Source organism: Anthonomus grandis, chromosome 11 (genome assembly GCF_022605725.1).
Source record: "Anthonomus grandis grandis chromosome 11, icAntGran1.3, whole genome shotgun sequence".
In the NCBI taxonomy this organism is placed as follows: Eukaryota; Metazoa; Arthropoda; class Insecta; order Coleoptera; family Curculionidae; genus Anthonomus; species Anthonomus grandis.
Window position 1 is genome coordinate 22,533,835 of NC_065556.1, and position 24,876 is coordinate 22,558,710.

At 32.0% G+C, this 24,876-nt stretch overlaps 1 protein-coding gene across 7 annotated transcripts in view; it reads left to right on the forward strand.

Annotated features, from left to right (window-relative positions):
• Positions 1–24,876, forward strand: part of LOC126741969 (transport and Golgi organization protein 1) — a 39,373-nt gene that overhangs the window by 12,284 nt on the left and 2,213 nt on the right. The window contains exons 4-16 of one of the 7 annotated variants that reach the window (XM_050448463.1): positions 44–812; positions 1,155–1,540; positions 1,601–1,786; positions 5,912–6,163; positions 6,273–6,743; positions 6,794–7,001; positions 7,053–7,218; positions 7,275–7,376; positions 11,477–11,688; positions 15,444–15,731; positions 16,560–16,656; positions 16,711–16,865; positions 16,923–17,378. In XM_050448463.1, coding sequence (XP_050304420.1) covers positions 44–812; positions 1,155–1,540; positions 1,601–1,786; positions 5,912–6,163; positions 6,273–6,743; positions 6,794–7,001; positions 7,053–7,218; positions 7,275–7,376; positions 11,477–11,688; positions 15,444–15,731; positions 16,560–16,656; positions 16,711–16,865; positions 16,923–16,993 — 3,363 coding nt within the window. In that variant the 3' untranslated portion in view covers positions 16,994–17,378. Of the gene's footprint in view, positions 1–43; positions 1,541–1,600; positions 1,787–5,911; positions 6,164–6,272; positions 6,744–6,793; positions 7,002–7,052; positions 7,219–7,274; positions 7,377–11,476; positions 11,689–15,443; positions 15,732–16,559; positions 16,657–16,710; positions 16,866–16,922; positions 17,379–24,876 lie in introns of those variants that run through there. The other 6 variants (XM_050448457.1, XM_050448462.1, XM_050448461.1 and 3 more) reach the window with 6 other exon arrangements.

Here is a 24,876-nt window from a genome sequence, read left to right on the forward strand (position 1 = left end):
TGTTTCATTGTTACTTAAATTATTTTTTTTTTTTACTTTTAAGGATGATGATAGTGAAGGAGATGATGATGAAGAGGAGCAAGAAGATGAAATAAGTGAAAATGATTTAGAAACAACACAGGAAGAAAATTCCATTAAGCAAGATATCCCCCAGGAAACTATTAATAAAACTATTCAAGAAAATGTGCAAAAAAGTGAAATACCAGAGAAAGCTATTGATGGAAATACTGAAAAGCCTTTGGAAGCTGTGGAAAACAAGCAAGAAGAGTCCTTAAATACAAACACAGCTGATCCTTTATCCAGTACATCTACTGAAATTCCTTTGCTACAAAATGACTTAAAAGAGAACCAACAAACTGGAGAACCAGTAGCTAACACTGATTCTACACCTAAAATACCTACCAACACACAAGATTTAGCAAATGACATTTTAACTGAACAAGGAAATTATCCAGACCTCTTAATAACAGAAAAAGATGCCAAAATTGCAGAAGAACCTTCACTAAACACTTTACCAATTACAACAGAAACTCCTTTGGAAATTGACACTTATCCAGCCCAAGACTTTGATCCAGTCACACCGGATCCAGCCAACTTGAACCTTGTAGAAGCAAAAGAGGAAATCAAAGTGGAAAATCCTGTGGGTGGTAATTTTTCCATGTTTAGCTCCAACCCAGAGAATGATAACGGTCTGGACTCCATTGAAGGAAATGCTAATGCAAAAGAGGACCTTGAAAAAGAAAACTTAGTAGACCCTACTGTGCCACCAGAAGAACAAATGTTTGGCTCCACTCCTGAAGTTCAGAAGAAACCTGAAAAAGAATCTTCCATTGAAGAAGTACCCAATAACGTTGGAATTTTGTCTGTAAATGCTTCTGATGCTCAGGCTGAAGAAGCTTTACCAGTTGAAGCAATAGTTGTAGAAGTCACAACGGATCCGGCCAACTTGAACCTTGTAGAAGCAAAAGAGGAAATCAAAGTGGAAAATCCTGTGGGTGGTATGTTTAGCTCCAACCCAGGGAATGATAACGGTCTGGACTCCATTGAAGGAAATGCTACTGCAAAAGACGACCTTGAAAAAGAAAACTTAGTAGACCCTACTGTGCCACCAGAAGAACAGATGTTTGGCTCCACTCCTGAAGTTCAGAAAAAACCTAAAAAAGAATCTTCCATTGAAGAAGTACCCAATAACGTTGGAATTTTGTCTGTAAATGCTTCTGATGCTCAGGCTGAAGAAGCTTTACCAGTTGAAGCAATAGTTGCATCTACAGAAGCGCCTAAAGAGGAATTGGTCCAACCAGCAGAAGACATTGGAGAGGATGATTTATCATTTGAAAAACCCCGGGAAGTTGAGATAAATGATCGATCTTCACAGGAAAATCTGGGAGAAAGTAGTTTGGCAGAAAACCACTTAGAAAACGGGCAAGTTGATGGAGTTTTTTCTTCAATATTGTCATTTTTTGGCATAGGTAACAATGATCAGAAAAGTGACAATAACTTAGATCATAACGGAGAGAATTTTGCCAACATTTTACATATGGTAAGTAAGTCATTATTCTTTTACAAAACCATTACATAAAAACAAAATACATTTCTTTAGGACCCTGTAGAAACTGAAGCTTCTCAGTCAACACCTCAAACTCGTGAATATTGTGATAGCAAATCAGAAAAATGTCCTCAGATAGCCAAACAAGGATTTTGTGATAAAGAGAGTCAAGACTGCCCCAAAGAGGAGGTGAAACAACCTGAAGATCCCCCTGGAAGTATCAAATCTGCTGATTTTGAAGTAAGTAAATAATAGTCATTGCAGCCTTTTTTAAAGCATTTTATTTAACTATTCTTTTAATATATGATAATTATGGATAGCTCATTGATGTACAAGATTTTAATCATAAAGTTTTGTCTCCTTGAATTAATTTCTTTGTAAAACAACACCTCACAGCTTATTTAGAATTAAAAACTTTATAATAAAAAATACTTTAAAGAGTTCTTAAAAAAATTATTAGCAAATTGAATTTTAATATACGATAAGGCTTAAAAAAAAAAGAAAAATAAAGGAAAAAACAAATTAATTAATTACTATAACTGTTTCTCTCGTAGATGGATGAAAGTCTCACACGCCGATTTCTCTTTATGTGAGTGATTGTAATTGTTGCTAATGTACATTGTAAAAAAAAGGAAACACTGATTTTATATTAAACGATATTTAATAGATACGATACACATATAAAATCGTAGTTACACTATGTATTTAATATAATTCAGTATATGTGTTTAAAGTTTGTGAGTTGTGCGTTCAAGTGTCAGATTTGAAATGAATACAAAATTAACAGTATAGTCCGTAACTAGACAGTGCAAAAGAAAATTTAGGAGGGAATTAGAAGGTATTGATTGGCCAAAAATGGTCGTGAGGAAAAAGGAGGGAGGATACTAGGAATTGAAGTCTAAGTAAAACGTCTGTTTCTTGAGGCAATTTGTGAAAAGAGTTTTTTTATGACGGGCGAGGGATTAAGAGAGGATAGACAAACGGTTTTGCGCACAAACTGTAAAATAATATAAATGGGCAAAAAAGTGAAAATATGAAGGTTACATTATTAAGGGTGTAATAAACTATAAAATTGAATATATTTCACTGGGGAAAAACTAGGGAAATTATCAATAGTGGAGTGCAATGAACTCGAAATGATTTAAACAAATGGATTGTGAACTGTATAACTGTATTGGACATTAGCTAGGTAAATATATAATTCATAGTGAACAATATTTCAAGAATTATCATTGAAACGAGAGACGACAAAATATACTAAATAATAGCTAGGGCTTCAACAATAACAATCAGTGGTAATCCAACAATATATAAAGAGAGATTCAACACAAAAGATACATTGCTGATTTTCTTACAATAAACATTCTGAAAAATTCTTCTCAGATTCCAATTATTTCTAACGGAAATTAAATATTAATTAATTATGCTGAAAAAGTAAGTGAATGTAATGTATTTATATTGAAATTTATAATTAGGGCTGCAGACGACAGCAAATGCACAGCTTTAATTCTATTAGACTTCTCTTTTTTTTATTGACTTTATTTTTTTTATAGACTTCTCTTTATTTGATTTTATACTACTACATGTACAAGCGGTTCTCTAAGGAATTTGACATTATAAACCATGAACTCTTTTCTTCAATCTTAAATTTTTGTTGAGTTTTAATGGATTATCTTTCAAATAGATTTCAGTTTGTTGAAACATTAGATGGCAGCTCAGAGTATGGCAATATCCACAAGGCTCAATTCTGGACCCTTTACTGTTTAATATTTATACTAATAACCTCACTAATTGCCTAAAATTCTGCAAGGTACACCAATATGCTGATGATACACGACTTTATTTTTCCTTTCTTCCATTTGAATATATTAATGCAGAGAAAGTCATAAACGAGGATCTAATTACATTCTTATCATTTTCAAATCGTCATAATCTTCTTATTAACCCACTTAAGTCAAAACTATGATTTTTGGTAAAAACAAGGAGAGTGTTGAATCTTTTATAACCATAAGCATAGGTGATGATTCTTTATCTTGTGAGAAAGTTTCAAAAAGTTTAGGGTTGTATCTGGATGTCGAGTTGCCCTTTAAATTCCATATTAAAACCTGTCTACAAAAGGCATATACCGCGCTAAAGTTACTTTATCCTCACAGGCATTCACTATCGCAATCTTTAAAAATTAAGCTGACTGACACTTTAGTTTTGAGCCATTTTGTGATGTGGTTTACTCACCTTGTCTAGATCTCACTGAAATACAAAAGATTAAACGGATATTTTTTACAAAAATCTTGTTTAAGGTACATCTATGGAATTAGAAAGTATGAGCCGGTAACTGATTAAAAATGGCGAAAAGACGCAAATTACATTCTTTGGTTTTATTTTAAAAAATTATAATTAATAAGTGTCCTCCTTACTTGCTAGAGAAGGTTAAATACCTAACAGAGGTCCATAAATTAAATTTAAGATTTAAAGGGTTAATTACCCCAGCACCTCACAAGACCAGTTTTTTTTCAGCGATCTTTCTCTTATAACTTTTATCGGCTTTATAATGATATTGCTGCAGATCTAAAAGCTTTATCGGAGGGCTCTTTTAAACAAAAAGGTAAAATTACTGCTTTAGGAGCATGGTGTTTGGTTACGTCTTAAGTGATGCTTTGATCAAGGTTTATAATATGTATGTATATATTATATGTTTTTTTTTTGCACGTTTTGCTTAGTTTTCTGCGGGCAACAGTGGTAGTATATAATATTTTTCAATTGTACATTTGTTGTTGAATTCGTTTTTTTTTGTTTTCAGAGTCAGACTTGATCTTTGTTTTAATTGTTTTTGGCTCGCTTTTGTAAATCAATGACAAAATTAATATTATATATATTTATGTATCGGATTGTTTTTTATGATCTACAAAATAAACACATTATTATTATTATTATTATATAACCTTACATAAGGTTTAGTTATTGAAATGATTAAGAGTAAGTACTTAGCAGGTCATCTAGCTATAAGGTCTGATGATGCTTTATTAGCGAAACATGTAACCTTCGTGACATATAAAAAGATATTTTGAGACTGAGACTTGGAGTTTTTTATTTTTTCTCTATATATCATGGACGCAGTTTAAGAATAAGAATTATTATAAAATGAGTGTATTCGTCCGTGATTGGATTAACTAAACTAGAAAAACACAATTTTAAAATGATACCGAGGATATTAAAGAATTGAGACAGGGATATGTCCGAAAAAGTCGAGATTTTGGCTCTCCTAAGGATAATAATAATAATAAACATTTTTTTTTGCATAGAAAGAGAAAAAAATACAGTAATAAATTTACGCAAATGAAAGGCCTACATATTCAGAGTTCTGCCATGGCAGATTCTGGTCTTTAACATTGTGGCCTCACACTTCATTAAAAAATGGTAATTTCAGTAACGCTTAACTAATAAATGATTAAATACAGCTTTTTCTTTAATCATATACCTAATAAATCTACATATAAAAGTTCTAACTTTGACAGTTCGACATCAAGCAAAACAATACACATTGCAAACACCCTAAAAACAGATTAAATTTTTTGTTAAATAACAAAAAATAGAAAAATTATTACTGACAGTAAATAAATAAATAAAATGATCCCAATACCAAAAATTGTAATAATTACTCAAGAAAACAACCATTCAAAAAGTTAAAAAAGAAGAACCGAAATTATATACCCTGCTGATTCATTAGATGTACAATCATCGTATTACGAAAAGTATTACAAGAAATTGATAATTGGTCCGGATCCAAATTTAAATAATTTATTTGATAAGCACAATTTTAAGAAAATGATCGTTTAAATAACTGTGTTTTATGTCTCGGAATGAGAATAGTATTTCTTCTTAAATTTAAATGGTGTACATCATTTCTAAAAGTTCTTTTTTTAAAAAAGTTATATAATGGATACAGCTTAAAAATTAAAAAAAAAATTATTATAAAATATTGTCTTATGTTGGATTACTACTGATTATTAATTAATTAATTTTTTTAATTTGCTAATAGATTTTTTTTTAAACTCGGTATTTTTCATTATTAAGTGCCTAATTCTTTCAATGTGTTTTTTCAATGTTTCACTGTGATGTCTTTTTTACATCAATTTTCCAACAAAAGTTATATTTTTTGAAAAAAGGGACTTCTCGCCTTCTCTCTGTTCTGTCTTGTTTTGTCCATGTCTGTATTTCAGCGTCTGAGTGAGCTAGAACTAAACCGGCAAAACATCGCACTATACTAATAGCATTTCCTTCCTAATCCCAAGTTCTAATGTACTTAAACCCATAATTTGCCTGATAGTGATCTTTCAACTGGACCCAATCCTATTACTTTTTTTTTAGGAAATCTTTGTTGCAGCCTTTAGTTCTGACCTGTTTCTCTATTTGACAACCACAGCTCTATCCGTTTTGATATTAATTTTCGTGTGGACTTTGCTGGATAAATGTCGCAGGGAAGGACCCTTAATTGCCCGGATAAATAAGTTAGAGCAACAGCTGCTGGCCACTTCGAAAGAAAATGAAATGCTGCATGATAAGGCCACTAGTATGGTGGAGGAAAAGACTCAGTTGGTAGTTGAAACTGTACCAAATGAGGTGGGTTCTATTTATTTTTTAATTGAAATTTAAAGGTGAAGACGTAGTAGTTATATACTTTCCCTGTTATCATAAAATTATTGCATACAAATAATATGCTTCTATTTAGGTGGTAGAAGAGCTAAATACAAAAATCACTGACCTAACCCAGGCAAAACTAGCGTTAGAGGAGCAAATAGCGGCCCTAGAAAAGGAATTAGACAATTCAACAGAAATGGGCATGGAATTAAACAAAATCATATCAGAAATGCTCAATTCAACCGATGGCAGTGAAATTCTTAGAGAAAACATTGAGCAAATGCAAAAGAAAGTGCTGGAACAACAAGACACAATTAATAATTTAAATGACAGCATTAGCATAAAGGAAACTGAAATTTATGAGATTAGATTAGAGCTCGATATAAGCAATAAAAAAGTGGGTGATTTACAAGGGGAAGTAGATAAAATGGTGGAAAAAATACTCAAAATAGAAGAAGAAAAAGAACAGCAACACGGCAGCTTAGAAAGAGAACTGGCCACTTGCCAAGAGAAGTGCAAGCAAGCCCTTACCCAAGAACATAACCTTAAATCGGAAATAATCGTAAGTTTATTATTTTATGCGTTAATCAGATTTCACTAGGAGTGTTTTAGGCCTTAAAACAGAGTGCCGCGGAACTGCAAAGAACAGCCGACACGAAAGTCAAAGAATACAAAACCCTTAAGGAAACTTTAAGTAAAATAAAGTCAATGAATAACGATAAAGATAAAATAAAGTCGTTTTTGGATATTACCGAAACCAGGGCTCAGCTCGAGCAAATGAAGTCTGAGAATTTGAAATATTCAGAGCAGTTGACCTTAGGTAAGTTTGCTATATTTAGTTTTTTATACTTTTAATTTATTAAATTTCCAGAGAAAGAGGCTAATGTAACATACTCGGCCCAAATAGAGACCCTCACTTTAGAAGTGAAGGAACTCAGAGAGAAATACGAACAATCTGATAAACAAAAAGTGGAGATCAATACCAAATTGGAGGTGTTAAATAATTACTTTAAAGAGAAAGAAGAACAATTGCTTAAGTATGTTTTAATGGCCTGAGTGTCTAAGAAGTTGTTAGTAAAGAGTTTTTTTGCAGGCAAATAAGTAAATACGAGTCGTTATGGGCAGCAAAAGAAGGTGAAGCCACATCTACAACCGAACGACTTCGATATATGCAAGAAGAATTGCAGAATTATAAGTAAGACTAACATTTTTATTGTTTTTATAAGTTTCGTTTCGATGATTGTTATGTTCCACCATTACTGAACCAGAAAAATTGATAAGGAGTTCTGGATAATTTTTTATTAGTTTTTTTTTCTGATGACACTTGATTTTAATTCTCAAATTCAACTTAAGAGAAAGTTTCGAAAAACGACATTTATTCTCAAAATTAGCAGTCAATCATATCAATATTCTTCTTAAACTTTAGGGCAGGATCAGAATATATTTCCAAGAATTTCATCTCAGTTGGGTTCTGCCCTTAACTTGCAATATCCCTTAACCTGAAGGTCACACACTAAATTTTTAAGTACTCGTACAAGAACGCAATTGACTGTTAAGATTATCTTGATTGGGATAAAGCAAATGATACAAGTTTGGTTTCTAATGCTAAGTTTATCGGGGTAACTGCTGAGCAAAGCTTTGAGCTTCTTAAGATCTAATTTGGAGACGAAGTCGAAAGCTTCTGAGAGATCAAAGCATGTGGTACTTACATTTTAAACTAATTTGGAAAGGAGAATAAAAAAACTGTGCTTCCAAGTAATCATAAAGTTGGTTCTTAGAGCACTTTTAAAAAACTTTCTTTCTCAAAAAACACCACAGGGACTAAGGAAACGGGGCGATAATTGCCAACGTTTCTATCTCCCTTTTTAAAGAAAACGGATACGAGTCTATATTCTTTAAGAAAAGATGCACATATTTAGAAAATTTGTGCAAGACATCACATGCTTCTACCATATATTTTAATCTGGAATCCTGTTTAACTGATCACACTCAATAAGTAAAGGAAATGTGGAGTGTGCTGTGCCGTAGGGTGCTGTGCAACTTCTATTTTTCTGATTATATAAAAGAACTTCAATAGTTCTATTATATATTATGCTGATGACTGTACTGCCGTCCTTAGTTAAAACATCCTAACTCGCAAATCGATAAAGCTGAAAAAATTTTGATTTTATGAAATCTAATATGCGGTTCTCATGTTTTGAAGTAATTCCCTGATTCTTTTTATATGCTTAGAAATTTGCTTTTTACATTTGTGTGTTAAATAGGACTTTTTAACTTAGTAAAGTAATTATAATAAAAAATATATATATGTTTCAAATTAACATTCTAACTAAATTACTCACTAATAAAACATTAGAACATTAAAAACAGTATGAAAGTAAATCATGAAATCATTATGAATGGAAATCAATTACTCAAAAAGTGCTTTACTCTTACTGGAAATCTACAATTTCTTTATTGTCAGTATCATTATTTTGGGAAACGGCTAATTCCTCCAGAATATCATTGGGTTAGCCGGAATAATAGGACGTAGCTTAGAAATCAAATTTTGTTTTCTTTTTAATTTTACACCTCGACATTGTGTTCGGCAAGAAGGTTTTGGTTCTTCCGAAAAGGCATTTTTGTACTACAACACATTTTATCCCCTTTTAAAGTGCAAATGTACCATATTCTGCAAGTAAGGTTTGGGAACATTTTTTTGAAGCTTAAACTTGATAAACAATCTTTCCATTCAAAAAAGTTTTGTATGTTCATCTCTTTTACCTTAGATCAGTTTGCCTTTTCTACAGCCGATTTAAAATCATTAAAATCAAATACCTTACCGTACCTTTTCAATAATTGTTCTACCTGGTGATGGAACGAGTCCGTGGACATAAAAGTGTGACCAGATTGAAAGTATTTTATTTCCAAATTCTCCAGTTCAGTCTCGGTAGAGTTTACAACGTAAACAAAAAAAAATAAAGTCCAATTAAATTTTCCTTATTTCGACACGCATCCTTCGTGCCATATTATTGCCACTTGCTTAGCACTTTTCGAATATGCTCCTACTGGCACAAATGAATATTCTACAAATGAAATGCTACTTAGGATATTTTAATTTGGGATTATCGTCTTTTCTGCACGTAGAACAATATATTTAGGTGAATTTAAGGCATAAAAAATGTAGTTAGGACTTTCTAATTTATCTAAGGAGAGAGATACCATTGATTTGAAGTTAATAAAATGTAATAAGCCAAAAAAAGATAATTTTGTAGTTAGGACGTTTTAACTAAAGAGGGCAGTGTAATTCTGGTAAAATACCAAATCATGTTCAAAAGCACACATCTTAGCAGAAAGCTATATTACTTTGATTAAATTGTGGCTGAATCAAAATTGGTTGACGGAATTTATATTCACAGGACCTTGAAATACTTACTATATGTATACAGGGTGTCTCGAAAGAATGAAATATTACAATTTTCTCGACAAGCCTGTATATTTCTCAAAAACGCACGGACCCCTCGAATTTTATTTTTTCTTGCACTTTTTCCATATTCACTGTCTAATTGTGACCAGTTTGCACGTTCAACGTTCTATAAAATTGAGGCATATTAGCAAATATAGTCTTAACGTTTTATAATCGGGACGGTGCTCTCACGGACTTTGGAAGAAGGGTATGACAGTACCTTCATAAAGTTTTTCGCAACAAATGAAAAGGAACAGGGTGGGCTGTGAATTAGATGCAATATAATTCTTTTTTAAGTCCAACAGTTTTCCCCCTAATTTCTTCGAAAACTATTCGAAATATGGAAAAAAAATTCAGCTAAAAATTAAAAAAAAAAAAATAATTTTTTTCTTATAAATTGATTAGTCGCTCAAGAAGCTTCAAAAAAATTTGCACTAAAAAAAGTTACATATCCAATTCTTCCAAAAAAATCGTTCTCAAAAAATTCAAAGAGGTGTTCATATTTTTTTTCTGGAAAACTATTAATTAGAGAAAAAATTGTTAAAACAAAAGCTATTTAAAATGTCAATGCGCATCAGATGCAGTACAAAAAATAAATTTGAAGTCCAATAGTTTTCCAGAAAATTGGGAAAAACCTAACAATTTTTTCTTATTTTCTGAACAACTATTGGGAATGTGGAAAATATTGTTATGACATTGGAATCCTAAGCAGTATTAAAATAAATCATAAAGAATAACATCTAGCTCGAATTTTTTTTAAATCTAAAAATAAAAAAGTTGTGAAAGACATGAAAAATTAATTTTTTTTTGTAATTTAATAAATTCACTTAAAATCTTTAGAAAAGGCTTATAAAACTTCTTTGAAAAATGTAGCAGAAGAAAGTTTTACCCTATTTTACCAAAAAAAGTCTTTCGCAAAAAATCGTAAGGAATATCCATGTGCAAATGTTCATAATTTTGGTTTTTATTTCTTCTTCTGGAGAACTGTCGGATAGGGGATAAAAATTCTTGAAACAAAAGTTGCACGGAATGTCAATGCGCATCAGATGCAATAGAAAAATAATTTTTAAGTTCATAAGTCTTTCAGAAAATCAGAAAAAACATTTCAAGAAGTTTTTCCCTATTTTCTCGAAAACTATTGAGAATATGGAGCATTTTCTTTTAGCATTATATTCCTAATCAAAAAAAAATCGTAAAAAGTAATATGTAGATCTAAATCAATAAATAAAAGAGTTATGAAGGATTTTTGAAAACTTAATTGATCTCTATTATAAGACTCGCCTATAACACTGCGATGTAAACTAACATGTCTCTAGAACCGAATTTCTTTAAAGAACTCCGTCTTCATCGAAGTCACTGCGTATTGGCTACTTGGATATGGTTGAGTAGTAGTAAAATAATTTGCTCATATTTCACTAATCCAAAATATCACCTATGATACTAAACACAGACTAAATCAAAGGGATTAGTTTTTTTAAGGCAAGATATTCACTTTATTAATTCTATACAGAACCATTTCTAAAATTTCGAAGTGTAGGAAAAAAATCTTAATAGAATTGCTTTTTGGTAGTGGTACTATAAGTGCTGTCTTCAACATTTTTTGAAAATACAGCTTTTGTAATGGCATAGAACACGTGTTAAGTATGGTAGGATAAATGGGATGTTAACGTCTATATCGTTGACTCCAATTGCTAGAGAAAAATAAGACTTTGTAAATAATTATTTTGATGATAAAATTGTAATTGTTTAACATTTTCGGCAAGAGTGAGTACTGGACTTAAAAATATGATTAAAGCCAGAAGTCGACGAAATTTTTTCTCTCATAGTTTACTAAGTTAATGTTTTTTTAGGGCTCAAAATGAAAGTTTAAAACAGGAAATAATGAACCAAGAAGTGGAACTGAAGAGCCAAATATCGATGCTGGAGAAGAAATCGCACGAAAACTGGGTGGCCAACCGACAAACCGAACGAAAATTGGAGGAAGCGAGACAAGAAGCCGCCCAGTTAAGAAACCGACTGACCATGAGAGAACGGGCGTTTGCTGAGGGAAACAATCAAATGAGTGAGTCTATATATCAGTTTTTTAATGAAATTTTTACCTTATTAACAAAAAAAACACTTATTTGAATGTTTTGCTATAAAAAAGTCAAAAATCGCCATAAACTGCGAACAAAAAGTCTTTTGATCCACTCTTTTCCGTAATAAAAACCCAAAGTTTAATGTCACGACACATTTGTTATTTTATGTACTTGAACTTAAAATTAATATGTATGACCGATTTGCCTAACCAACATGGATATTTTATACACCCAAGATGTAGTACATACTTTTTCTCGACTACACAACACAAAACAGAAATATATAGAGAAGTGGTGGTTGCATACAAACAGATCGTAATTCGTCTGTCAAATCTGCTAGCGTCCTCTCTTGGCAATGGAAGTTATCGTAACTAACTTGACAGTTTGACGTACCTGATTGGACCAATCAGAATGGTAGAAAGACGTGGCCAAATTGAGGCGGGAAAAATTAAAATTTTATTTAATAAGAAATCTCATAATTTTGTTATTTAATCGCATTATCCAAAGCAAACATTTAAGCAAAAAGGTTACTTTTTGATTAGGTGTTAACATCAGATATTGATCAGGATAAAATAAAACGCAATGAATTAATACTAAATTATATAGGACATAATGTAGTATTAATTCATTATAACAGATATTATCTAAATTAGAACTAATGTAAAAATGTTTAAAAGTATTTTGTTAGCCCTGAATTATGTCAACCCAAACAGATTAGGACATTATCATTAGGTTAATAATATCCCTGTTTTACTAACACAAACAGATTTTGTAGAGGATAATAATATATTAATAATAAATGTTACAAAAACATAAAATAGTTATCAGTAAAACACAAAACTATATATGCAAATAATAGGCTGACAAATTCAAATTTCTGCAGTGCAGATCCTAGTCTTCAACATTATATAAAGTACATAGGTAGTTCAGCTAGCAGACAATTAAGGTCATGTTTTTAGATAATACTTAAGACTAATGGCATCCATGCACTAAACCTACACAAATTAAAAGAATACATAATCTTTATTACTAAAAATATTTTAAAAACAAAACAGGCCAGACCCAGGCATAAAGAACAAAAAAACACACCTAAATTAATATCTATAAAAATTTACATTAAGTCAAAATTTCACTACTGAATGAATTATCTTTGCTTATTATATACTTCTTTCTGTTTCCTAGAGAAAAATGAAACATATTTCAAAAACTAATTAAATTCTATGACAGAGTATTATATAAAAAAACCAATATATCTCTGCAATACAAAATAAACTTTTTAAAAACTGAAAACAACTTATAGTAGGTCATATATCACATATATAGTATATATTTGTTGGTCTCTCATAATACTAACAATAGAACTGTAATATTGAAAAAATACTTAATTGAAAGACAAATGCCTACTGAAAATTAAAATAAACTAAAAAAAAACAAGTTATAACAAAAACACTCACCCTGATCCATTCTGGGTGCTCAGCTCTCTAGCTTAGTCTTCATACCTATATCTCGTCTTGAAATAAAATAAAAAAATAGACAGTGTAAACCGTATAAATAAATTTTCTAAATGATTCATGTGAGAAATAATGACAAAACAGAATTTTAAATAAATATGTATTGTAGTGTAAAGCAAGCAGTATCAGCTTTATTAAAATATGTTAATCGGAACCATTTAAAATATACCTACACTTGGATGAAGGATATTTACAGGAAAATTTTAATATTTTTTTTTAATTCTGGAAGAGGAATCAAGTTAAAAATTAAATATTCGAAAGGTAAAACGTCTTGATTGAAACCAACTGAATTTGATATTATTATAGACTAAAAATTGACAAGACAAAAAAATTTTGAACTCAAACGAAGTTGTTGTATACTAATTCTAGCCTTTCAATGTTTTAAGGAAAAAAACTATGCGGGTCTTCTCATTTTAAGTGCATTTCGTAAGTAATATTAAACTAATTGGCAAAATTTTAAATTAAACACAAAATCAATAAACATATGATAAGTTTTTCCATTTCCTGACAATTGTGTTTTTTTTTGAGATACAGGGTTTTAACATGTGGACGACGATATTGAACAATCCAATATGAATATTGTGTATTTCTACCTACTTATATTTATAGGCTTCATTAATTCAAATGGTTAGGACACACTTACACTACTGCTCAAAAGTATTTGCCCACCATGTATTCTTTTTAATATTTTAAATTAGATACAAAAATCTTATCTTTATACCTATATTTAGATTGTATCTCTTTTGTAAATTGCATATATGCTTAAACAGCATACCTATCAACTATTGTTCGTTGAAAAACACTGAGTATTTAAAAATAGTCTTGCAAATAGCGAACAATGTAGTGAAAAGATGCACTTCTTCTAAAAAACTAATCTGTTGACAGCTCGTTTCCGATGAAATTTGAAACATTTAAAGGTATTCAAGAGTCTTCAAGAATTGATTTTGTGTAACATTGGTAAATAATTTCGCTTGCTTATTGACGATTGTCACCGTTTCTTTGCTGGTTTTTCAACATTCTTTAAAATGGCCAAAACAATAGAGTTATCGGTACAAACAAAAGGTATTATCATTGGACTTCATAAGGCTGGAAAGACTAACCGTCAAATTTTGACGGATTTGGAAATTCCAAGGCGGACTGTCGATTATAATGTTGGTTGTAATGCAACAAATCGATCGGGAAGGCCAAAGGCAACAAGTTCAAAGGAGGATTTAAATATTATAATTACAAGCAAACGCAATAGACGCCTTACCGCCCCTGAAATCACAGCAAAAATCAACAAGGAGCGTAAAAAAGCGTTCAGTGTTTCGACAATAAAACGGCGACTTTATAATGCTGGTCTTAAGGACGTTTAGCTGTATCAAAACCGCTACTAAAGGACGTTAATAAGAAGAAAAGACTTGAGTGGGCCCAATCACACAAAGAATGGACCATTGATGACTGGAAGAAAGTTCTCTGGAGTGACGAGTCGAAATTCGAGGTTTTTGGAACGAAGCGGCGAGTTTTTGTTCGGTTATGCCAATGAAAGGGTCGCTGAGAACTGTACGGTGGCCTTAGTTAAGCACGGTGGTGGTTCGGTGATGGTGTGGGGTTGTTTCGGAGGATCTGCAGTGGGCGATCTAATTAGAATAAAGGAAATTTTTCGAAAAGAGGGTTACAAAACAATTTTAAGTGACAATGTACTTCCTTCTGGTACTTGAGTAATTGGAGAAAACTTCATCTTTCAACATGACAATGACCCCAAGCACACGTCGAAATTGTGCAAGCAATATTTAGGTCAATTACAAAGGCAACATCTTCTAAAAGTTATGGTATGGCCCCCACAATCACCGAACCTTAATCCTATCGAATTACTGTGGGACTGTGGGATGAACTGGATAGAAGTGCGACAATCATGCCCCACATCAAAAGAAGACTTGTGGAGGATCATCCAAGAAGAGTGGCACAAGATACCTCAGAAAACTTTGGACAAATTAATTAGAAGACTACCGAAACTCTGTGAAGTTGTTATTAAAAATCGAGGCGGACATGTAGATGAATCCAAAATTTGATTTTCTTAAATTTAATTAATTGAAAAATGTGTTGTTGTTTATATTCATTTTGTTATAAATAAACCGTTTCATAAGAATAATTGATGGGTTTATTATTTTTAGTTATAACTTTAAAACAGTCATATGTGGGCAAATACTTTTGAGCGGTAGTGTATACATGAATATTTAATTTTTTAGGAATACAGTCTCCCCTACACCAAAACGGCGAGATTCCGCTGTCGCCGCCGCCTCTGGATCCCACCCAATCACCGCCGCCCCTTTTTAATCCCCGCGATCACATCACCAAGTCGCCGCCGATCCCGGGTTTGCCGCCGCCGCCTTTTTTGCCGCCCCCGCCGTTGGGTGCCGGTCACTTTATCCCGCCGCCGCCCTTAGACGGCATGATGCCGCCCCCGATGGGCGACTTGGGGATGCCGCCGCCGCCGTTTATGCCCGGTTTACATCATCATCCGGGAATGTTTCCAGGTAGGATAAAATACTTACGTGAAGGCGGTTTGGAATTTTGTTCTATTAACTTACTTTTTGGGACTTTATAGTTAGTGGCATAAATTCACCTAATCATTCTCTTGCAAAATAACTTTTAAATATTTTATCTTCATACACTAGTAATTCGAATTCATACGTTAAGAACTCACAATAATTTATGATATTTATTACAAAACATCATCTTCGTCAAATCAGCATATAGCAAAAATGAGCCAAAAATCATCAATAATCAAACGGTAATCTAGCATGTTGAATCTTTTAAGTATTTAGGAGTACTGCTATAGTTAGTTAAATCTATCTTTGCACAGTGAATAGTATAACCTTTTACATTACATACATTTAAGCTGTTTAATAGCACTTCTAGAGATTTTGAAGACTGGAGTTCTTAAAAAAATTCGAATTTTAAGGTGCAGTGTATTGAAAAACTGAACCTGTTGCGTTATTTGTGACTCAATTGTATGAGGTTAATAATGCTAATAAAGTGTTATATATATACTGAAACCAGAGGTCCAGGGCCTTATTAAAAAAAAAAGAATAAAGATTGAGTATTATTGCCAAATACCTCAATTCTTAGTAAATTTTTGTATAAACCATTTTTTATGGCAGTTAATATTTTTTGGCATTTTTAACCTTTTCAAAAAAAAATACTAAATTGGGCAACTCCATTAAAGACAAAAATATTTACGTTTTCTCTCATTTAAATTCCTAGCAATAAAGTTCAAAAATTAATATTAAAGTTTCCTTATTTATAAATACCAATTCTATCAGTTATGTATTCACTTTTAAATATATGTAAATCTTGTATAGGCGACCATAGACCACCACCATTAGGCAGAATGAGTTCACCACCCCCCGTGGGAGGCAGATACTCCCCCGAATCAACGGTTTATTCAGAATACGACAGGTTTGGATGGTTTCAATAGCTCATAATTCTTAAAAAAAACATAAATATTTCTAGGTATGACAGGAGAAGCCCCTCGCCTCCTTACGACTCGGAATATGGGGCTTCACCGCCCCCTATTAGGGGCTACAGCCCTTATAACGAGCGAATTAGGGACGATAGGAGAGAATATAAGAGGCCACAGCCTCGCAGTAACGGTAGAAATTCAAAAGGTATTTTTAATGGGGACATTTTCATGGTTCTTGTCTCTGATTGGTGTTTTTCCGTAGGTATGCATAGTTCGGGATCAGAAAACGATTCTTTAGGTAAAATTAGTAAAAAACCGCAAAGGAAAGTCTAGCGTTTGGCCTGCTGTTTCCACTATTAATTAACTTTCTGAAGTCTGCAGTTTTATTTAAACAATAATTTAGTGGTATATGCCAAAAGATTAACTCACAAAGAACGATCTATTGTTATAATGACATTTAGCTGTAAGAGTGAAAATCTGTAATTGAAATATTATTGTGCTATGTGGATTAATTTATTTGGTACTTTTCTCCCCGACCAATGAAGCAATTAAAATTATAATTATTTGTAAGCCAAAGGTATCATTGTCTTTTTATTGTTCTATTCTATAGTAATTTTTCTACTTGCCTGAAGTTTGTTATTTTCCCGATTTCCGGAACGGAATCTTGTATTGTAAAAAGTGTACAAAGTAATGTTGTAATACATTTATTTGAGAAAAACATGTTTTTTATTTCTTCGGTTTTATAGAAGTTGGGTCAAAGGCATTTTCGGATTCTCCCGAAAATTCTGCACCTGTTTAACACGTTGACTGTCATATGAAGTAAATATAATTCACACGGCGTTGGGCACTCTGTGCCATGTGAATTTTATTTAACTCCATCACATCCTTACCTATAACGCCGTGTGACTTCTGTACGCTTCACGTTTTAATACTTTGCTTATGGAGTGATATTGACCATGACCCCAGCGGCCTGTTTCATAAACCATACTGATAATATTAGCTATTAATATTAGTCTCATAAATTAATAATATTAGTATGCTTTTTTCTGTTTCATAAAAATATATATTAGACTAATAAAAGTGAAGACTAATAATATTATTTTACTAGTCAGCTGTTTACAAGTTAGTGAGGTTATGTCATAATTTGCGGTGCGGTTCCATTAAGTGGCGTTAAATTTGCATAATGTCTAAAATAAGAAGTAAAAGATCGGAAAAGCAAGTTAAGCAACAAAACTTTCTCCGAAAAATTAAAGACATGAAAGATAGTCTATTTGGACAGTTTTCTACCACACTGACCAAGGAAACAAAAAGATCCGCATGGATGGAAGTTAGGGACTATGCGGTTTCTATTGGATTGATTACATGCGAGAAAGACTACACCTACGTGCGTGATGCTACTTGGCCTAATATTCGGAACCGAACAATGGTAAGTAACTTATTACTTCCGCATTATAATCCGTTTGTATACAAACGGATTATTATAGTGTATTAAGATACACTATAATAATCCGTAACCATATAAGTGGTTTAGATATCTCACAAAGTCCTAAAACGTCGTAAAAGTCGGTTTAGAGGAAAAAAATCGTGTCTGTTTTTTTCTAAAAATCTAGTATGTGCGTGTTAAGTAATAACTTTTAAACGGCTTAATATTTTGCGTTGCCTATGAGTAAAATCTCAAAAGTGGGGTGAGTCGAATCAGATCCAGTTCATGAGCTTTACGTACTAAACGCAAGGCGCAAAGTTTATGAATTGGGCTTTAAGAGGAAGAGAGGAAAAATTTATTTTATTCATGATAAATAACGAAAGTGATAATACCATTTTTACCCAAAACAAAAAAAAATTGTTTTTTGGTCCAAAAAAACGGGAAAAAACAATTTTTAAGTTATTTTTGGACAATTTTGTATATTTTTTTATTTTCTTATTTTGAAGGGATCGCATGATGGTATTAATTTCATTAGCATCCGTTTTTTTTCAATGTAGGCACTTAAAAAAATAGAACTTTATTACTCTTGCTCAGCAATTTTATTAAAAAAATATTCATGCAATTGTTTTATTACGCTACAATGCAGTGCTAACGCTCTAATTTAAAATAAAAACTAATATACTTTGTATTTTAATTGAAGATATTTTTTAGATCAAACTTGATAACGCAAAAAAAACTGGATCAGATGGCGGCCCCGATTCGAAACTTGATGACACCGACAAGCTAGTAATTGAAATAATTGGAAAAAACTCTCCAGTTATAGAAGGAATCGGGGTCGCGGATTCAATGGAGGAAGAGGTTGTAACCCAAACTCTACCGACTAATACTGAGACATTACCTGATGTAACAGAGATAAAAGAGGATGTGGGAAATACATTTGAAGATGTCGTAAGCCCACCGCTGAAGTCCCAAAAGTTATTATCGATAGTTCCTAAATTAATTTTCAATTCCAGCTGGCTTTGGATAGAAGGCTACAGCTGGACAAAAATACATTTCCATTAGATAAAGACCTTGATAAAGACTGTCCTTATAAAAAGATTATTACTTATATTTTTTATTTTTCCACCAAAAAACTCGGTTATTTTTGTGCATAGAAAGTAACCTTTCCAAGTAAGTTTTCCAAGCGTGTATTTATCATTCCCTACACTGTCCTTTTTCCATCATTTGATTTGACCTTTTTACTAAAATTAATTGTTTTCGGTTGCAGGATGTCTTAAGAGAAAAATCATTGTCCAAAATTCCAATGAAACAAAATACCTCGAGGACCTCAAGAGAAAAAAACTTGAACTAGAAGTCCGAAAATTGGAGTTGGAAGTGTGGGATAAAGAAAGGTCACTTAATGTAAGTCACTGTAACCTTACAAGCCATATTGAAGAGCAAAAGGACACACAAAATATTACTGAATATATTTTAAATGAAGAAGGTGATGTAATCGGTATTAATGAAAAACTATGACTGATTTAAAAAAAATTGTTATCTATCTAAATAAAAAAGGTAAATAAAGAACAATTTTGCATTTAAAAAAATATATTGTAGTTTCTTTTATACGTCCTAACCTTTCTTTTATTGTCCTATATTTTAATTAATTATTACGAAAATAATTGTAAAAATAGTTAAGTTTCTCCTCAGCTCCTATATCTATTTCATCTTGTTCTTCTGCATCTATGTTGTCATCATTGGCATTTTCTTCCTCCTCTATGTTATATTGTTCGTTATCTGCTTTTGATATGTTGCAAAGAGTGACGCAACATTTTATCATTTCGCAAGCAAACACTGTATTTCTCAGTCGAACATAATTGAGGCAAGGAAATTTTTCTTTTAAAATGCCTATAGCACATTCAACTACTCTGCGAGTCGTTTTATGAGCTCTTAGAAATCGCATTTGCGAAGCGTCACCGTCATTTCGTAAAACAGGTGGAATAAGCCATGATTTAAGTGGATAAATGGAGTCTCCCAGCAATACAGATCCTGGAAATGGTCGCCAACCGTTTTCCATTCTTTGGAATAATGAACTAGTTCGCAGAACTCTCGCATCACTTACGCTACCAGGCCAGTTAGCGGAAACGTAGTAAAATTTTAACGAAGGACCACAAACAAGCATAATATTTAAAGAGTGGTTTCCATGGCGATCAACAAAAGCTGGTTCATGTAAACTAGGTGCATCAACTTTAATAAGTGTTCCATCAACTGCTCCACAAACAAGCGGCATACCAGCAATTTGTTTAAATTGATACATAACTCTTCCAATATCATCGGGCCAACAAACGGTTTCTCTAAGCATGGTTCTGTTAATAGATAGAACAACTTTGTGAACTATACGGCATACTGTAGCTTTTGAGATGCCATGCATATCTCCTGCACTGTGATACTGCATGCCAGTTCCAAGCCAATGTAAAGCAACCATTAGTTGCTGTTTCGGCGTTAACGCGTAATTTCGCCTTGTATCGTGGGCTAGTTGTTGTTCTCTGTTTAAAATTACGTAGAACTTCGCACTAGGTAACCTAAATCGTTCATTAAATTCATAAGTATCTTCTATATAAAAACAGGAAATTCGTTCCCTAAATATTCTTGGTCTTCTCACAAAAACTCTCTCTTCCTCGTCACTTGATTCAGAATCGCCCATTTTGTAAACTTTTGCAAATTAACTCTATTATTCTAACTCACATTATTATGCTAAAAACACTCATAAAAATACATCAATTTTATTAGTAAAATTTATGAAGTCTAGGTATTTATGAAACAGTTCTCAAATTATCCTAATAAAATGTACTAATTTATTAACCAATACGCTAATAATTAATAATATTATCTAATAAGTTTATGAAACATAAATTGATAATGTACACTAATATTACTAGATTTTTGCCAATAATATTGGACTAATATTTTTTATGAAACAGGCCCCAGGAGCAAACTAATATAATTGGCCTGTAGTTTTAGTTTATTTTTTTAATTAAAGCAGGCATAAAAATACACATATGTTATAACTAATGTTACCTTTATTATAGACAAAATAAACACATGTCTTTAAGCTTATAGAACAAAATAATGGTTAATTTAATGGATATTTTATATAGTACTTATAATTTAAATGATTTGTGTTTAACAAAAAAACATTCTACGCAAAAATAAGATTTACATTTTTCGCACTTATACGGAGTTTGTTTTGCTTTTAAAGCTGCTTTGTTTCTTTCCAAATTACGACTTCATGCTCTCATAACAAACTGTACATCTTCTTCTTGCGTCCATATGTTTTAAAGAACAATCTTCTGTTGGTAAATTTTCTGTTTCGGAAATTTCAGACTGTAATAGAGCCATTGTAACCTCTTCTTTAAAACTGGTTATTTTTATGTTTTTCTTTTTAATTATTTTGTAAAGAACGTATGCATTTACAAGAGCCGACCCTGTTATCAATTCGATTGCGAGTTTACGGTACCAAATTCTCCTGAGTGCAGCTGAATATCAATTTGGTCTGATATATCAATGAAACCTTTACTACGATTGTAATCCACCACAATTTGAGGTTTTTGAGTAACTGTTCCGTTCTCCTTAGGAATATCGACCATTCTGTTGTCATGACTAGTGCTCAATGTCAGTACGTCTCTTTTGTCTTTCCACTTAAGGACTACTACTCCAGTATTGCTTTCTCAAGAAACGGTATCATTCTTGTTCAATTTGGCCTGTATAACTTCTTGTGAGTTTAGTTTCCTATTACTTGTTAGAGTGCCAACAAGATGAGTGGAATGTTCTAATAATTGATGAGCAAGATGGACACTGGTGGAAAAATTGTCTGTGTAAAGTATTCTTCCCGAATCCAAAAGATTAGCCATTAACTCCATTACTACAGATGAAGCTGCTGGTGCTCCTGGATGGACATCTCTACCGCAATATACTTTCATGTTATAAGTATAACCAGTGCATAATTTATATACCTTTATGCCAAATTTATGTTCTTTATTCTTTATAAATTGCTTAAAGGCAAGTTTTCCTCGAAAAGGTACCAAAGTTTCGTCTATGCAAATTTCTTTTTTGGGTATATTTGCTGCCTGAAAGCGTGCCAATAATAAATCTATAAGGTGTTTTATCTTAAAGAGTCGATTACCTTCGGGGCATGCTTTATTATCTGATAAATGCCACATGCGTAGAATAAGCTCAAAACGATTTCTGAACATTCAATTTTTTACTTTATTCTTATAAATAAATTTTTGTGACCAGTAATCAGATAGTTTTGGTTTTTTATTGAGACCCATCCAAAAAATAATGCCCAGAAAAGTCTCAAATTCCTTTGCAGATAAATCTTTCCATTTTGCAAGCCGAGAGTGTCGTAAGAGGTTTTTATTTTCCAGCGTTTGTTGTGCATACCTGTTTGTCTCTGTCACCATGTGCTGAATGATGCCTTCAATCAAAAAGAACTTAATATTCATACGGACTTTTGTCAATTAATTGATTAATAATCTCTGCAGGAATTCCAGGGTTGACTTCAGAAAATTGAAATTTTTTTAGGTTTATTCCAGTAACGGGGCTCCATACCAACTCCCCAGGAACATCAGAAGAATCCTCATCAGGCTCCGAATGGTCAGATAATTCTGGGTTTTGATGTGCTTGATTTACTACTTCCTCTATAGTGTGATCAACCGTTTAAGTGGATGGCATATCGAGTGATATTGACCCTATTTGTTGATTGGTGTTAGGTTGTTTCTTTTTCAAAATATCTGTTCTAAAAAAAGCCATATTCGTTTAAAAAAATATACATTTAAAACTTTAGGTATTTACCTTTTAACTTGTTCTTTCTAGGGCCTCGTGAATAACATTTAATTCACGGCCCTAAATTACCCTTTTTAAAGTAAATATGTAAGAGTCATTTATTATTTATTTATTAAAGCCATTTTTTACTGATATTTATCAAAAAGTCGCAATGGCTCCAGGTTTTGTGTTTTTTTTTGGAGTGTGGCAGTCAACGTGTTAATGTATAATGTCCTTATACATATCTTCAACTGGTAACGAAATAAATACATTTAAATAATAACAATCATACTTTATTGCAACCTAAATTGACAAATTACATTTCACATTCTTAAAATCTAGTGGTCTTCATTAACAGCATTTCCAACCAGCTCTTATAGCCAGTCCACCTCTGTGAAGTTTCAGCTGTAATTTAAATTGAAAATATTTGCATTGCGTTTAACTGATACTCAGAGAATCGAAATATTAATTATGCTTAGCTAAAGTGAGCAAACTAGAGCACACAACGAAGTTCGAATAATGTTTAATAATAAAATATTCGAATAGAAAACATGTAAGTCAAACTACAATCAGTAGAAGTGGAACTGTTTAGGATCTTAGCAAACCAGGAAGGACTAGCGTTCTTAATAATAAAAAAAAACTGGATATCCTGATTTCATTACACGAAAATCCGAAGTACTTAGCTCGGTTTGGATGACACACTTTATAGACCGACTATAACAAAATTATTAAAGAAAAAAAATAGAACCCTTATTAAATTCAATTACTTTAAGACCAGACTAGATGACACTGATAATAAATTTAATCATAATATTAGACAGATGAGGTAGCTTAGGTCTGTATTTAATGTAATGTAATTCTGACTTTAAGACATCATTGGAGAATGTCCTAGATTTAACACCCAACGACACCACTTTAATTTAAGACCACAAACTGAAGAAAAATTAAAATCATACATTGATTTAATAAGATCTAAAATGCCTGCTACCAATTTTGCGATATAATTACCTAGAAAAAATGCTGCAGAGAGGTTTTTATCCGATAGCTAATAACCCTAACAGTCGATGCTCTTTTGGGTGGTTTTTTTTCAAAATCCCACACTACTAACACTCTCTACCACTAAGGAGGATAAACGATTTACACAGAAAATGGTTTTTTTAGCAAGTTAGTGGTGCTATTTAAAAAAGTATATTTCGAGAATGTCTGATCTAATTATATTATAAACAAATTTTTTTTTTCAAATGTGAAACATGCATTTTCCATGTGTTATTAACAATTTAGAAAAGTACTTTGAAACGCTTTTTAACGCAAAGGCAACCAAACTGACAATAGATCTATGTGGGTTATTTTCTTTATGTATTAACTCCCGGAAGAAGGGCTAATGTTATAGGCCGAAACGTTGGCATAAAGAAAAATTTTAAATGCTTGGAGTTTTAGTTTTCCACAGATCTAGCTATAACAAAAAACCTAAACATATTTAACTGAGTCAGTAAAATAAAATAAGTATTAAATCTATAGTTTGGTGTATTCGTAAAACTTCCCAAGAAACACACGATAGTTACATAAACTATCTGTGATAAAATGTCTGCGAGATATACGTTAAGGGATTTTATAATATGTTTGTTTCATTCACGTTTAATAAGAGGTTTATTATATGTTTATTATATGTTAATATTATACAATTATTATTTCATAGAAGTGAATTGTTGAAAGTTTAGTATATTGTATACTATTCAAGGACGTTTATAAAATGCGGTATGTGTTTTTTAATTTGCAGATGTGTTTTATGCATTAGGGGGCATCTTTCGACGTATAAAGAAAAAAATTAATTTTAACCCATGGCGTCCATCAGGGGTTTATCGTAAATATGATTTTATTAAAAAAGGTACACAACTGCATTTTTTATAAAATAAACTTTATTTTTTAAATCCTTGTTTAGTATTAGTTTTGAACAAATTTTATTACGTATAATTACTCTCACGAGATGTGT